At 37.9% G+C, this 16,557-nt stretch overlaps 1 protein-coding gene across 2 annotated transcripts in view; it reads left to right on the plus strand.

The window, feature by feature from the left end:
- Positions 1–16,557, plus strand: part of RNGTT (RNA guanylyltransferase and 5'-phosphatase) — a 220,186-nt gene that overhangs the window by 137,182 nt on the left and 66,447 nt on the right. For both annotated transcript variants that reach the window (XM_042449658.1, XM_042449667.1), the window contains exon 11: positions 12,933–13,001. In XM_042449658.1, the coding sequence (XP_042305592.1) occupies positions 12,933–13,001 (69 nt within the window). The remainder of the gene's footprint in view (positions 1–12,932; positions 13,002–16,557) is intronic.

The following is a 16,557-nucleotide window of genomic DNA, read 5'->3' on the forward strand; positions in this document are numbered from 1 at the left end:
GACTTCTGGACTCTTAGGACGCATGCATCATTGAAACACCATACCTCCACTGTGACTCGAAGCAGCTTTATTTTGGCTGTCTGTAACAGGCCCTAGTGGGTTTCCATGGTTGAATGGGGATTTGAGCCTTGGTTTCCAGAGTCCAATGCTCAAAACTACTGCACCACATTGGGTCTCTTGTTGGGATTAGGCTGTAATAAGTCTTTGTTTATACAGCTTCAGCAGTGAGTAGTAAATACAATAAGGTCCTATAGTTATCTCAAAAATGAAAATGAGGAGGGGAGTGAATATAAGAAGAACCCATTTCAGTCTCGTAGAATATCTTTGATTTTCAAACCATGGCTAGGAAATTGGATAGCTATATATTTTCACCAAATCAATATTTATCTATCAAGAAAAGATTTTGCTGGTTTTAAGCCAGGTTATCATTCCCTTTGCAAGGCAGCTAACTCTTTGCATGGTATCAGGTAAGCATTTATTTATCTCTGATGTAAACTAAGCTTTACATTTCAAAATAGCATTTTTGTGTAAATTAAACCAGCATAAGAAAGTACAGTGGGCCCTTGGTATCTGCTGAAGTTTGGTTGCAGGACCGCCCCCTTGCCCTGTGGATACCAAAAACTGTTGGATGCTCAAGTCCCATTAAATACAGTGGCATAATAAAATGGTGTCCTTTATATAAAATGGCAAAATCATTGCTTTTTCAAGCCATGGATAAAGAATCTATGGATACAGAGAGGTGACTGTAAAATAAGAACAATTAATTTTTTCTTTAATTTAATGAGACAAAAACCCAGAAAGTGAGGGAACTAGTAAAAGATTCCTATTTATATAATTTATAACATTTATTCTCTTTATATGTCAATATACTGTAGCTGGATATAATCAGTTTTAACTTGTAAATCTGGAAGTAATTGAGAGTATACTAGAAAAACATTTCTAATGATATTGAAATAGAAGCTTCTGCCTTTGTATAGTTTTGGAAGAAAAGTTCTGCATTTAGTTCAAGATTCTCATGATTTTTGGGATGAGAAATGTTTTTTATTTTGCAGCTACAGTTCTGCAGACATGATACATAATGCATAATACATATGTGCATGATTGCACTTACAATTGTAATACCATTTAAGTCACAATAAATAGCTTCTCAATACATTGTTCCAAAAAATGATAAATAATATCAATTTTTAAACAAAGCTATTTTTATAGAGATTATTTCCCCACAGAACACACACACACACACACACACACACACGCACACACACCAATTTCAAAATAATTATTCTATTTCTAATTTTACAGAATATACATAATAAAGTGTAGTGGTTTTTTTCAAAACAGAAATGTTAGCAAAAATCAATAAATTAATTATTATATTTACTTGAAACCCTATCATTTAAATAACCTAAAGTGTTATAAAGGTCATTTCAGAAGGTCACTTTAAATACAGCTTCTTTATATAAAACAATTTACAACTAAGCTTTTGCATCACTAGCATTTATCATATTGTACACCATTTCCGTTTTTAAAAAGCTTATAAGTTGTTTAATACTATGGATGTACAGTGTACTTTTTAAAAAAATCTATGTTCATTTCTCTTACATTCTCTCAGATCAATATTCAGATTTTATCTGTTATTACTGTTCTTAAAGCTGTGTGTGTCAAGACAAGAATATATTCTTATAAGAGCAGTGCTGTATATGCCTAAATAATAAAACTTGTGGGCTTGCCACCAATGGATCATAGGGGACAAAATTATCATCCTCCAGGTTGGTTCTCTCTTTGCCACAAATAGGAGATTTCATGGGTTTTAGCCAAACTGTCTTGAGATATCTGAGGCCCTGGACAAACAGGCCTATAGGGCGCCCTCGTCACGTGTTAGGGGTTGGTCGAGGGCGCACAACCCATATGTGCCTCACCCCTAGCACGTGACAAGGACGTCAAAATGTACACACGGGCGCCACCATTTTGATGCAATGAACACTTAGCGTCCGCACATCGCACCCCCCCTTGTGACATCACGAGTGCGCCATTGGCGTACTGCGGTGTCACAAGGGCGCTGCAGAAAAAACCACTTTTTGCTGCGTGGTTTGTCTGCTGTGGCTTCCTTGCGCGGCAAAACAAGGCTCCGGCAGACCACCCTTTTGGGGTGGTCTGTACCCCGCCTGAAACATGTTTCAGTCATTTCATTAAAGACCCCACCTGGTTTTAATTGAGCACCAAAATATACTGAGTTTAGCTACTGGACACCAATGAATTAATAGACAAAATTTACATGGCATTAAGAAACATCTTTAATAATAATAATAATAATAATAATAATAATAATTTTAAAATAAATAATAATAAAATAAAATAATGCAGAACAGTGTTCCAATATATAGTGATCATCTCAAGGACATGTCCGGAAAACATCCAAAATTAGCATATCCTAAAATAATTTCCCCCCAAACATAATTTGTGAGCTGATTTTCTCTTTGATACAGTCATGGATGGAATGATACAGCATGGGAACCAAATACAATTTTATATGTATATCATTTTTGAATATATAGCATTAACAAAAACTTGCATCAGAGGGGCCTTGCTTGAGATATTAAGGAAGCCTTTTGAATCAATTGCATTGTAAACTATGTTAGTAATTTACAATAACACCCAAAATCTGCAAAACAGCGGTAACATTATTGGGTTGACGAAAATGCACAAAATACATGTTTCAAGTTTTCAAAGCTCTTCTTAGGTTAGTAATTGTCAGACAGTGGTGAAAGGAAGGATGAGAAGCTAGAGAAAAGCTAGAGGGAAAAGACACAACATAGTGCACAGATACCTTGTTGCAGTTGAAATGGCCATAGATTTCTTGGTTACAGCTGTGAGAGTTTTGGCGCAGCATAGGACAGTGGAGCCAGGGATCAGCAGACCCTTTTGTGAACTGAGAGGGGAGACCTTTGAAGGTCCACAGTGAGCATGGATTCCCTTCCATCATTCACAGCTCTGTCCAGGAAATGGAGTCATCCTGTTCATCAGCCAATCAATCCAACTTCTGGTTGCCCAGCCAGAACAGGAATCACACAGTATTATGTAATCTGGTGCCTGGGGGATCGTAATTAGCTCAATTAATTTGGCTGGTTTACAGCAGTCAGGGATGCAACCCAATTTATATGAAGATGGCTGGGGACATTAAGTTGACAGAGGCTAATTCTCTTCAAATGAAGATATCTTTATTTAATGCACACACACTAGGACAGCATCCACTCACGCACACTCACAAGAACTCAAGAATAAAGGAGTTAGCGTTGGGATAGACAAGAGGGTTTCTAACAGTGATAATTACCAAAGATGTGGTGGCTCCAGATGATCCAATTGAAACATTGGATTTGGCCATGTGGTGGGACAGGGATTGGCTATGAGTCAGAGCTAAGTCAAAATTCAGAGTGACATAGAGTCACCATGGATTATTGGCCAGCACACATAACAAAGGAATTTGGGGTCCTTATATATGCCAAAAATAGCCTCATACAAAGGTTGTTTACTACACTTCAAAGATGCCGAATTTGCATGGTAAAGATCACTTGATACAGATAGTATCCAGAGGTGGCAATGGGTCTTCTCCAGCTAGGACTGAAAACATCCTGGGTCATAAATTACCTAGCCTTCCTGCCATTGTGAAGGTGTGAATTTTTTCCTGACTGTGATTCTTAAATTAACTGATTGATCTCTATTTTCAAGTGCTGCCTACATGGCCTGCCCAAGTCTTTTGTGTTACAAACAATAAAACAATAAACTTTATTCCAGAAAAACCTCAGAGATTAACAGGAAGACTTCTGCAGACAGAGTGGCATCACTCTCCCATACTGGCAAGAAATTAACAATGTCTCGCCCCAACTTTTTGTGGGCTTCCTCTTCATAATTAAAACATACCAACCCTTTCTTCCATGCTCCCTTACTCACCCAACTCCCAGTCTCAGGCGGGATACACACTGCCATTTAGTACGTATAGGATACGTACTAGGGTTAGGAAGGGGCGGTGCTTCCGCACCCCCTAACCCTAGTACGTATCCTATACGTACAAGATGGTGGCGCCCCTTCTACATGGGCGTCACCATCTTTACGTACTGGACGCACAGCGTCCAGACGTGTCGCGGCGCCTATGACGTCGCGAGTCCGCGCCAGGCGCCTCACGATGTCATAGATGCGCCGCAGAAAGAAGCTCCAAAATGGAGCTTCTTTTTTGCTCCGCGTGGGAGTTGCGCGGTTTGGCTGCTGCGGCTCCCGCACGGAGCAAATGGCGGCGGCGGGGGAGTGCCACAAAGCGGCGGTTTGTACCCCGCCTCAGTCAATTTTCATCTCTTCTTTCTGTTTCCCTCCAACAGACTCTGAGAAATTTTCTGCACATTCCAGCTTCAGACCACAAACGTTCTTCTGATCTGCCACCAAGTACTATACTTCCCATCACTATCAACATTTTCTAATAAACCCATAACCTATAAATAACTCTTTTATATACCTCAATAATTAAACATGGCATATATTACAAAAACCCAACAACATTACTATGACAGAATAAAGCACATTCTGACAGTGGTCTTTCCCATGATGATCCTGAATTTTACTAGGATTTACTCTGTGCCCTTCCTTTGAAAGTTTCCAATGATAACTTTTTTCCTGGATGTTTTCAGCTGCAACTGCTTCTCTAGCCTTTCTTTCTGTCAGTTCCTGAATGTTGATCTGATATTTAACCATCTCAGGAGGTCTTGCCATTTCTGTTTGTAGTGTTAAGGATTACATCTCCTTGCATATTGAGCTTTCTTGAAAATCCTTGTGTTCCAGATGCCTGCCTCTTCCTTTTCTGTCTCCAAAATTAAAACTTTTATGCGACCCCTTAAAGGCCTGAGATTGCATTGATTATACAGAATTTTGAACTCTGTAAAAACAGTACCTCTTACATGTCACATTCTGTTTGGGTATGAACTTGGCCAGTGCTTTTTATATATTTGTTCTCCTCAGTAAAACCAAAGGATTTGAAAATGTGCATAGCTTTTTGTACATAGCACATATTAGAACCCTAAACTGGTCTTCTTCTGCTTTGAGTCCCATGCTGGAAGAAAGGGAGTGTTAAATTAATTAAAAATACATTGTAAATCATCATTGTACAAAAAAAGATGAATCAGAGCTCAGTGGTACACTCCACACTCTGCATCTATACCAAATTCAACCCCTGATGTCTGCAGGTGAGGCTGCCTGCACAGACCCCTGGGCAACCACTGTTCATTCCTCACTGTTATGTGACATTTGCTTTTTACAGTAGCATTGTGAGAGTGACCTACAAGAAGACGTAAGCTCACGTGCACCCATTCTTCCTCCACAATAATTATTTTAAAACCAGCAGCAGGGAAGAACAGCCATAGTTTGTCTAAGCTGAGAAGGTTTTACCTTTAAAGATGACATTAAATTAAGTTTACATAAATAGATTTGGATGTCGTGACAGTCTTGGATGTCACAACAATTCATGGTTAATCTAAAGTTGCAGTAAAAGCTTACAGCATTTGGGCAGGAAGGCAAGGATTGCTCCTGTTTATAATGCTAATTCGTGGTTTTGTGTTTTGTGTGAATACAGCCAATATCTATTATTAGCTGATAATGCATAGATGGCACAAAAATTAAATCTTGAAATATACTTTCTTCAAAATGGTCCTTCATGTCTTAAGGATCTTACTTCCTGAAGTGTTCTCCAAGATCATACAGAAAATCTTCTCAAACATGTTTGTTTTTATTATTCAAGTGACACTTGGAATCATCTTGGGGAATTAATGACAAGTCTCCTGAAGGATTTAACAGTGCTGAGTCTAGAGATGTGGATGTTCTGTCGAATATGTTTCTGGATATTAAATATCATTAAGTTCCCCTAATATCAACCAGTATTTTCTATGGGATTTGGATATAGCATATGAATTTAGTTTCTTTTTCCTGGATTACAGTTGAAGATATGTGTGTGATAGAAAATCATGGGTTTCACTAGCCTGCAGACAAATAACCTCCTACCTGGAGGTAAGCCCAATTCATGCCATGTGGCTTACTTGTGAATAAATATTACCTCTCACTGTACTGTTAGAGGATAATTTGCAAAGTTCATGGAGAAGTGTTAAGCATTTGAAAAATGTCCTGTTTATAAGGACATTTAGCAAGGATATCACCAAGGTTATTGTAAAACCTTTTGCCATGTAGACACAAAGCCTGCAGTGTCCATCTGGAAATAGTGTATGGAGCATCTTGCTTTGGGACAAACTCAGCCATGGGGAATATTGCCCTATTTACAATTCGTGACTTAAATTATAGCTTTCCAATTTAGAATTAATTGTTTATTGTGAAAGCTCCCTCTGTGCATGAATCAGTATCCTAGTACAAGGATGTTGAATTGCATGAAACTGATCTTTTTAATATTGCAAGATTGTTATTGCCCATGAAACCAAAATAACCTATAGTAACATGAATAGCCTTTAAAGTAACCAAACAATTTGTAGTACTTGTTTTGTAATACTGTCAAACCGTATCAGTTTATTGACCTGTACAACTTTGAAAGCATGCTGTAGTGACTTGCAGTAATTCTAGAGTTACCAGTGCTCTGACTGTTATTCCCTCACGTAGCAGATGGCACTCGCTGTGAAAGACTGACAAGCTGTGGGATAGCAGAGCATTACTAATAAACTTTGTCATATGTTAAACTTGACCTGACATTAATCAGGTTTGGAATGCTACAAATGAATCATGGATAGTCATTAGTGAGCTGATGCTATTAGTGAGCAGCATTGCCATACATACTTTTTTTTTAAAAAAAAGGAAACAAAAATCAATTTTGTGCAGAATTTATAGTTAGTGATAACACTGTGCTATCTTTAGCATTTTGTGCTATGAACTTTCCTCCTTCCCAACCACCAGTCTGACCCAATGATTGGACAGGATGGCTATAGATAGTATTGCAAGTTGGTGAATTGTAGCAGTAAATCCAGTTCAGATCTAATCTCAGCCAGGAACTCCCTGGAATGCAAGTCATTATCTCCCCATTCTCACTTCTCTGCATGGTAAGAAAGACAGGACAGCTGTTTTACTCAACTTTGTTTCCATAGCTGTGATAACTAAGCAGCATGCTGCAGTTGCTTCACATGTTGCGTTTGTTTTTATGTCTTTTGGATGGAAACAGGCAATGAAATACTGTGCCTGTTATTATTTTATTTATTATAAGTTTTTATCAAGCTTCTCAGGTTGGGGAGAAAACCCTGGGCCTTTATTACTGTTTGATTTTCCTCCAGCTATTCCTCTCCCTGCGTTCTAGCTATCCCGTTTATGTGGCTTCCAGTTTCTGGTAAACCAAGGAGCTTAAATGAACATTTATGAAGAATTACGTGTACTTCTCAGATGTCGAGGTGTTGAGAGTGTTCAAAGAGATAGCTCTTTTAACCTGTTGCAACATAAAAAAAGAAGGGAGGAAAAGAGGAATCCAGCAGCAATGTTAAGACTAGCTAATTTAGCATGAGCATTCATGGATTTCAGTCCCCTTCTTCAGATATACAATGGAATTAATATCAAACCACAGGTATATTAGCAATTACATAATTGTGGGAGTGGAACCAAAACACAGTAGGATATTCACCTGACTAAAGAGGTGTTGGAAAAATATTGTATGGTACAAGTATTTCTTCATGCTGGTACATTATGCACCATTGTGGGTGTTTACAGAACAATGAGCTGGACCAGAGGGCTGTGTTTTGTCCTGTGGGCCATCAGATTGTGGCATTCAGGCTTTAAAACAAAATGAATACTACAGATAATAACTATAATTGTAATGCCTCCCTCGCCCCAAACTATAACCTTCACCAACTTAACCATTTTCTTGTACAAAGTAATATTCAAACTTTCTAGTCTGAGCTGACCAAAACAAGGAAGGTGGAAAAAATGTCCAACATTAAAGCACCACTTTTAGTTCAGATAAATCAAATCCAGGGTTTGTTAACTGCTGTCAAGTCATCTTCAATTTATGGCAACCCTATGAATGAGAGACTGCCAAGATCCCAGGTCATCAGCTGCCCTGCTCAGATCTTGTGAACTCAAGGCTATAGCTGTGTGATTGAATGTATCCATCTGTAATTAGGTGTCCCTACTGCCTTCTACCTTACTGAGCATTATTGTTGAGTCTTTCTAATTGTATGTTTAAAGTTTGACAATCTCAGGCCTGTTACACACGGACACCCTAGGACGGACTCAGTCCGTGCTAGGGTTAGAAAGGGGCATCTCTTCCAGATGCCCCTAACCCTACCACGGACTGAGTCCGTAACAAATGGCGGCGGCCGTTCCACACAGCTGCCGCCATCTTGACGTGGTGGATGCTCTGTGTCCGCACATCACGCCCCAGAAGTGACGCCGTGAGTGCGCGACTAGCCTCGCGGCGTCTCTTCCAGGGCCCAGGAAGGAGCGCGATTTTCGCGCTCCTTCTCTGCAGCGTCCGGGAACCGCACCGTTTGGCTGCTGCGGTTCCCGGATGCTGCAACCGGTGGCGGCGGCAGACCGACGCTTCTAATGGGCCTCAGTTTAGCCAACCTTGGCTCCTAGGGAGAGTTCAGACTTGATTTGCTGTAGTATTCTTCTTTATTCTTCTTTTTAGCATTACAAATCAATTGATTTTCTTTCTGTCTGCTTTCTTCATTGTTCAACTTTCACAATCCCTCTTTTGTTGTTCTTGTGTGTTTTCAAGTCGTTTCTGACTTATGGTGACCCTAAGGCAACCATATCATAGGGTTTTCTTTGCAAGATTTATTCTGAGGAGGTTTGGCATTGTCTTTCCCAGAGGCTGAGAGCATGTGACTTGCCCAAGGTTACCCAGGGGATTTCATAGAAATTGGAAATGTGATGCCATGAATAATTCTGACATTACTATTCAATTATATATCTACACTTGAAAATCTTGTGAAAGTTTGTTCATAGCTGCCCTTGCAAGTCCTAATTTTCTTCTCATTTCTTGACTGTAGTCTCCATTTTGATTAATGGCTGAGCCAAGGGATAGAAAATCTTTGGACTATTTCAAAGTCTTCATAATCTGCTTTAAAGTTATGAAAATGATCGGTGGTCATTTATTTTCATTTTCTTAATCTTCAGCTGTAAACCCGCTTTTGCACTTTATTCCTTGACTTTCTTCAGTAATTGTTCCAAGTCTTTGCTATTTTCTGCTATAGTATGGTGTCTGCATATCTTAAATTTTGGTTTTTCCTTCTTACCAATTTTCATGCCTCCTTTCCCTGAGTCTAATGCAGCTGTTCAGCATACAGTATACACAGGGGGATATAATGCAGCTGTGCCTGACTTCCTTGCTGACTGAAAAACATTTAGTTTTTCCCATATTGTATGCTGATATTAGCCTCTTGCCTTGAGTATAGGTTAAGCGTTGGGACAGATGAATGGTTTGGCACACCCATTTCTTTGAGAGTGATCTATAGTTTTTATGATCATGGCTTTCCATAATCTACACAATCAAAGGCTTTTCTATAATCTATAAAGCACAGACTGATTTTCTTCTGAAATTATTTGCTGCACTCCATTATCCAATGTATATTTGCAATATGAGTGAGGGTATGACCTACAGTATGTCAAGCTGATGGCATGTTGGTGGAGCCCCATGGTGCTAACTGCCCCTTCTTTTGTCAGAAATGAGTGAACGAGCACTTCAAATATGTAAGTCAACCATGGTTGGCTGGAAGCAATTTTATTCACCACAGGCAACTAGGTAGATCCCTAATTGCAAGTTTGGGGAGGGGAAAAATATTTCAACTTACTACAATCTGTCCAAAATAAAATAAAGACAGTTGAGCAAGTAGCATACTGATTTTTGTCTTGTGTAAGAGAAGATGAAGGGCACCGAGAAATCCTGGTGTGAGCCTTTAGAAAAGTGAAAAATTATACATAAAATAGAAGATTTTTTCACTAACCTGCAGCACTGAAAGTCAGTACAAGAGACAACAAAGAGCATGCTCATTTATTAGCAATAGCAGTTAGATTTCTATACCGTTTTATAGTGCTAGGCACTCTCTAAGCAGTTTACATTGTGTTGGCCAATTGCATCCCAAAAGCTGGGTACTCATTTTACCAACCTACAGGAAGGATGCAAGGCTGAGTCAGCTTGGAGCCCTGCAGGATTGAACTCACAATGTTTTGGCCGCAGTATTGGCATCTTGAGGGAGAGAGAGGCAGGCTAGCTCCATCAGGCCTGCCTGGAAGAAGCAGAGTCCTCCCTCCAGTCCATCTGCCTTGGTCCAGGCCTCAGAGGGAGAGAAGAATGCTGGACCTGATCCCATCTCCCCACCATTCCCTTCTCCTTTTGTGTCGTGTCTTTTAGATTGTAAGCCTGCAGGCAGGGAACTGTCTGGTTAAAAAATAATAAATGTAAGCCGCCCTGAGAGCCATTAGGGCTGAAGGGCGGGATATAAATACCTAAATAAATAAATAAATAAATTTAACCCCTGTGCCATCAGTGGTTAACTCCTAGGATTACCATTGGTAATCACAGTGTTTATCTACAAAATTGACATAGAATTTCCTTAACTGTATTGGAAGTTCTCAAACTGAGAAGAAGGTGATTAATGGGGAATTGTAGTCCATAATGCCTGAAAGATACCAGTTTCTTTATCCTTTCCTTAAAGCCTTTATTGATTGAATAGGAAAGTGGTGAGTGTGAGGAAAGGAAAGGAAAGGGGAGAGGGAATATTCTTCTGTCTCATCAATGCATAGTGAGCACATCAAGATGAAGTTCTCCAGAGGATTTGCTATATATAAAAAGCAGTCCTTAGTGGAACTCCCTGAGTTATCAGATGTTCCTCCAAACATTGTGTATCACACTGTGCCTGAATAATTGCAAGAGTCGGAGGAAAATCTCCCTCTTCCCAAGCAGACCACTGTTGCTGCTGCCATCTAGACTGGAAGGCTCTTTAGGGGAGAGAAAAGTATTTGGAATAATAGGGGCTGCTTTGGGGAATCAGCCAGGATTTATGAGAACTTCAGGAATGATACCGCTAAATTAGCCTTTCCTCTCTTACCTTGAAATGCACTGGCAGCATTTGAAGCTCATTCTGTAGTGTGCTGCCTACAGGAGAGTGGGAAGGAAGAAAAGAGGAGGGACAGGGGAAAGGGACTTTTGTCCCCAAGGGTGGGACAATATGGACTTGTGGATGGCAAATCCGTGTATAAGGAGGGCCCACTGTATTCTCTTTGGTCTCCCATTCATAAAGTTAATTCAAAAGCTTGTATAGTTCTGATAAATGTTCAGATAGCTGGAGGGGAAAATGCAGTGTCTGGATAGTTGGCCTCAATGGCTAAATGGCTGTTTACCTCAGTGTGAATAGCTATGGATATAGATAAAAGTGATGTGTGATTTGAGGTTCTTTTAAATTAGTAAGCTGCTTAGTCAGTTATGCTTTATAGTTTTATTTTGGGATTTTGATCTGTGAATTGCTGGGAGTTTGCTATTATTAATAAGTATCTTGAGTGTTCAGAATATGGGTATTTACCATCTTTGAATGAATAAATACAGTAGTTTGGGTTCTTTTTGAAAAGGAAGTACTACTAAGCTCCATTTTAAAGTAGCTCTTTACAGTTGCTATTATTCTCATAAATTGCAGTGAAATAATTTTATCTCCAGTGACCTGTTTATATTTTTAAAAAATCCTAAAAAAATGAAAGCAGTGTTCGCCAGAGAAGACTATTGTTTTCAAATATTAGATTTTCTCATACAAGTAAATATTTTAGATTTCTATAAAATGTCAGGAAGAGACACTGGTGAGAAAAGGTGGGAGGAAAGTGTGATATTAGAGAGAACATCACATTAGCTGCATTCAGACATAATGATGAACAGTGGTTTATTGTTGCAAGAGTAAGTCTAGATATTCTGTGGGATTGTACAGTCTTCTTGGATGAATATTCTGCTTCATATTTAGAGTCACCACATTGTAGCAGTTTGTGGTATTTTCAATACAGTACTTTGAAAAAAAATAATGATTAATCTCTAACCACGGTTGGCAGACCAAGTTAAAACTTCAAATTTTTCAAGTTAGCATACTTCAGTTAATCATTGTTAAGATGGCAATTTGGAGTCCAGGTGTAATGCAAAACTTAATTGATTTCAGAAACAAACAACTCTTTATAGCAATAGCAAGAAGAAGGGAGTGAGGATAGAGCTTCTGCTGAAAATTCACATAGGTTTGTTTTCATAATGAGAAACCATTATTTATCATAACAGGTTAATAGGATCATATGGCTTAATGGAAAAGTTCAGAAATAATGCAGCCCATGTTGGAGCTATGATCTGACTGCTGTACATCTACCACAGCAAAATATATTACTAGATTTGTAGGGGGACACCATCTGCATATTTCGGTGTCTCGGAGCTAAAGTCAAAGAGAGACCTGGATTAGTCCCATGTCTTGGGTGGTGCAATTTTCAATTTGTAGACTTCTAAAACTTAGTGAAGTGGCTGTGTTTCAGTGTATTTTCTCTTTTAAGTCATCTGCTTTTTAAAAAATGATTACATAGATAATTGGTACAGTCAGTCCTTGGTATCCATAGATTTTTTCTCCATGGATTCAGCCATCCACATCTTGAAAATATTTTAAAAAATAAATTCTAAAATGCAAACCTTGATCTTGCCATTTTACATAAGAGACACAATTTTACCACGCCATCGTATTTAATGGCACTTGAGCATCCAAGGGTTTTTTAAACTAAACCCCATGGATACCAAGGCCCCACGTATTAAGTGTAAATAATAAACATGGGAAGGAATATTTTCCATTAAACAGTATATTAGAATGTCTAGATGCTTACATCTGTGTCTTATATAGCAATGATTATTTTAGTCAGAATTGTAAAGCCATATGATTATTTATTGTTTCTTGCAGCTTCTTGAAGGAAATTTTGCCAAAGAAGTCAGTCATGAAGTGGATGGACTAATTTTTCAGCCTATAGGAGTAAGTTGACTTGGTCTTTTAAAAATTACATTAGTAATGTTTTAGACATGGAGAACTTGCTGCTATTTAAACTTTTTTCATTGAGAATATTTATAAGAGCGATTAATGTATTGTCAGTACCTTTCTTGGCTCTACAAAGAACCAGTTGGCTTCAATATACAGTATCTTTTGTTACCTTCATATCTCCATAATAATTTACCAGGTTATGTGTGGACTTGTATATTTTAACACACACACACACACACCTCTTAATATGTATACCACAAAGAGCATATTACCTCTATGTTTTCTGTTTTGGTTATTTTATCTAATGCCTTTTGTTTAACTACCTTAGAACATTAAATAAAACCTGGCACTAGATGAGTGTATAACTATTGGCTAATGTATTATTTCTTTCTTGTGGATGCTCTTCACTTGAATGTGGTACAGTATGTTTTAGCAGGAGAAGGAATGGCCTATGTATTGATTTGACAGTTAGTTTTCTGATTATACAAAAAGCTACAGAACAGGTAATTATATGGAACAAAAAGAAATAGAACCAACAGTAATACTTAACTTCAAATTGTGGGACTTTATGTATTTTTTCCCTGTGACTGATTTGTATATAACTAGTTATAGAGTTGGAGGTAATAGCAAAATGAGTTTTCTATTTTACCACATGGGCTCTGGTACAATGGCAAATTGTACATACACTTGAGGAGAAAACTGTTGAATCACTTATGAGTTATATTCATTTGTTGCCACTGTTGACAAAATGCTTATTGATCCACTGGAATCTTCCATCAGCAGACAGACTCTGTCTTCCAGCCTTTAATTGTTGTTAGATGCCTGCATGTTGATGGCAACTTATGGCAATCCTCTCATAGGGTTTTCCTGGCTAGGTTATTTCTATAGGAGGTTTGCCTTTGCCTTTCTTTGAGTCTGAGAGTGTGACTTACCCAAGGTCACAATACCATGCTGGCTTGCTGAGCTGGTTGGGGAGCCTTTTGAACAGGGTGTGGAGGATTTGCTAGCATCACTTTCTGTTACACTGATAGAAGCCTCGGTTGGATCAAAGAGTATTTTGTCAGTGAAGTAGTATAAGTTGAATACAGCTGGTCCTCTATAGGTGTTGACCCTGCCCACTAGGCAATAAATTGATCTGTCCTACAATTTAAACAAATATTTCTGTTGTGGCCTGTAAGTAGACCATTACTAGATAGAGTCTCTGACTGCAAGTAAATGGTTTCTTTAATGGTGTGGGAACTTATTAACAAGTTGTGTTATTATTAATAACTGTTTGGTTTTGTAGAACTCAAGAATCAAGGTCTCAGATATCTAATATGTTGGGGTCATTATGTATTACAGCATGTTAAAAATTAGTCATTTTGTAAAGAGCCTGATTATTTGAAAGATGTTGTAAATACCTGGATGGCCATGCTACGTTTTTAATATATACATGGTACTTCCGAGCAAAAATGATCCCACAGTGCAAAGATAAAGAAAATAACCTTATGAAATACTACTTAAAATATTCCTAACAGGTCTGCTTCTGAATAGCATTTAGAGTATGCCGAGTACTTGCTATTACAAAGGGAAGTGCCCTAAAGCCTTCCTGTCTATAATATGCACACGATTGATATTCATAAGCACACTAGGGACAGAAAATGAGATGCTATTTCCTTGGCATTGATTCTTCTTTTTTGTGACCCCTTTGCCTTTGTTCTGCTCATCTTTCCTGTACCCGTCTATGTCAGTTTTCCTTTCCTTTGATTGTCTTATCCCATACCCTACTTGCTGTATCACTAAATCTAATTAAAGTCTCGTATTACCAGGCTGTCGTTAATATTTCTGGTCTGCTTTCCTAGCTGTTTGCAGCTAACATATTGGCAAAGTCTGGAGCATCTTATTAAAGGAGTAGAACAGGCATCAATAACCTTGAGGGTTCAGCATATTTTCTCTTGTATCTAATCTGCAGTAACATGCTTTCTTCATCGAAAGCTTTATATTTTGACTACTTATATAGGAAAGCATGTGCAAAATGCTAATGTTCTACAATAGGAATGAAAAATTATTTATAAATCTGTAATCTCTCAAAGGAAAAATTATGCTAATTTAATTGTAGTTGTTTACTATTAAATTAAAGTAATATTTTGCTGTAAGCAAAATGGCAAACTTATATATTCTCATTCAGATCTGTGTGTTTCATCTCTGTTTTCTTTTGCTTGTTCAAATTGTTATTTCCAGAATCTTGTATTCTTTGTAAACAGTACTGTTCTGAGGAAACTATAATGCTCATTGAGCAGGAAAAAAAATATTTTGGCGAGATCCTTTGGAAATTATAGCCTTTGATAGGATATTTTTTTAGGTGGCTGAGGCCACTTGATTTTTATGCAAGGCAGTCTACAAAATTGATTTACCCTCCCACATGAGAGCAACATTATTGAGTCTCTGAAAAGGTAAGGGCATATTTCCATTCATAAAGCTATCCCAAAATGAATTGTCACTGCAAATAGGCAGAGATTAAGATGAAGCAGAAGTATTTCTATAGAATACTCAGGAAAGTTTTTATCCATTACTTACCAGTTTCAAGGTTTATATATTTTCACCTTTGATTATTTCATTGCAGTCACTTAAGAATTCTCTCAGATACACTAACTCAATTGATCCTGTAGAAAGGATGATGTAGATCCTGCTTTAGTCATTTTGTTTAAAAAAGTGCACCTTTCCCCCCTTTCTTATTAATCTGTGCCAGAAATTAAAGTGACCTCATTAGCTGTTAAATTTCAGTATGCTTTCAAGTCCTTTGATACTTTTACAATGAAAATCCTTCATGGCATTTGAAATATACTTCAAGTATCTTGGTTTCAGGGAGGTCCATAGAGCAGCGACATTACTAGAAATCAAAGGAATGAAGTTAGATTTAGCTGACAAACATTTTGCAGAACCCTTTGTCAAACTGGGTGAGCTGGACCCCATGATAGTCTGGTTAGTTATTTCCATTATTCAAACTGAAGCCGGCTAGCTTCAGTTTTTTTGGCACTGTAAAAATACACTTCATATTGTATCAGCTAATAAATAAAACAACAGTGGACAGATACATACCCTATTGATCAATAAAAATATGTATCAGAACATTGCTATTTCATTGAATCATAGAATTTTAGAGTTGGACAATCTAGCCCAATCCCCTACCATACAAGAATATACGACTACACAATTCCTGAAAAATGCCCATCCATCCACTTTTAAAGACATCTAAAGAAGGAGTCCATTATCCTCAGAAGTAATCAATTCCACTGTCCAACAATTCTTGCAACAGTTTCTTCATAATTTTCTAATACAGCATGGAACCAGTTTTTCTTACACCATCGCCTGGTGTGTATTTCATAATTTCTGTTTCTTAGTGCTTTATGATTTTAAAGAAAAACATTCTGTAAGTAGATTAACATATCATCTGCAAATAACTTCAATTTGTAATCTTGGCAAGAGATTATTCAACAATGTTAATTATAAGCTATGTATGCAAAGCTAAGATTTGGCTCTGCTTACTGTAATTAGAAGTAGAAGCCCTGTA

Source organism: Sceloporus undulatus, chromosome 1, assembly GCF_019175285.1.
Source record: "Sceloporus undulatus isolate JIND9_A2432 ecotype Alabama chromosome 1, SceUnd_v1.1, whole genome shotgun sequence".
Lineage (NCBI taxonomy): Eukaryota > Metazoa > Chordata > Lepidosauria > Squamata > Phrynosomatidae > Sceloporus > Sceloporus undulatus.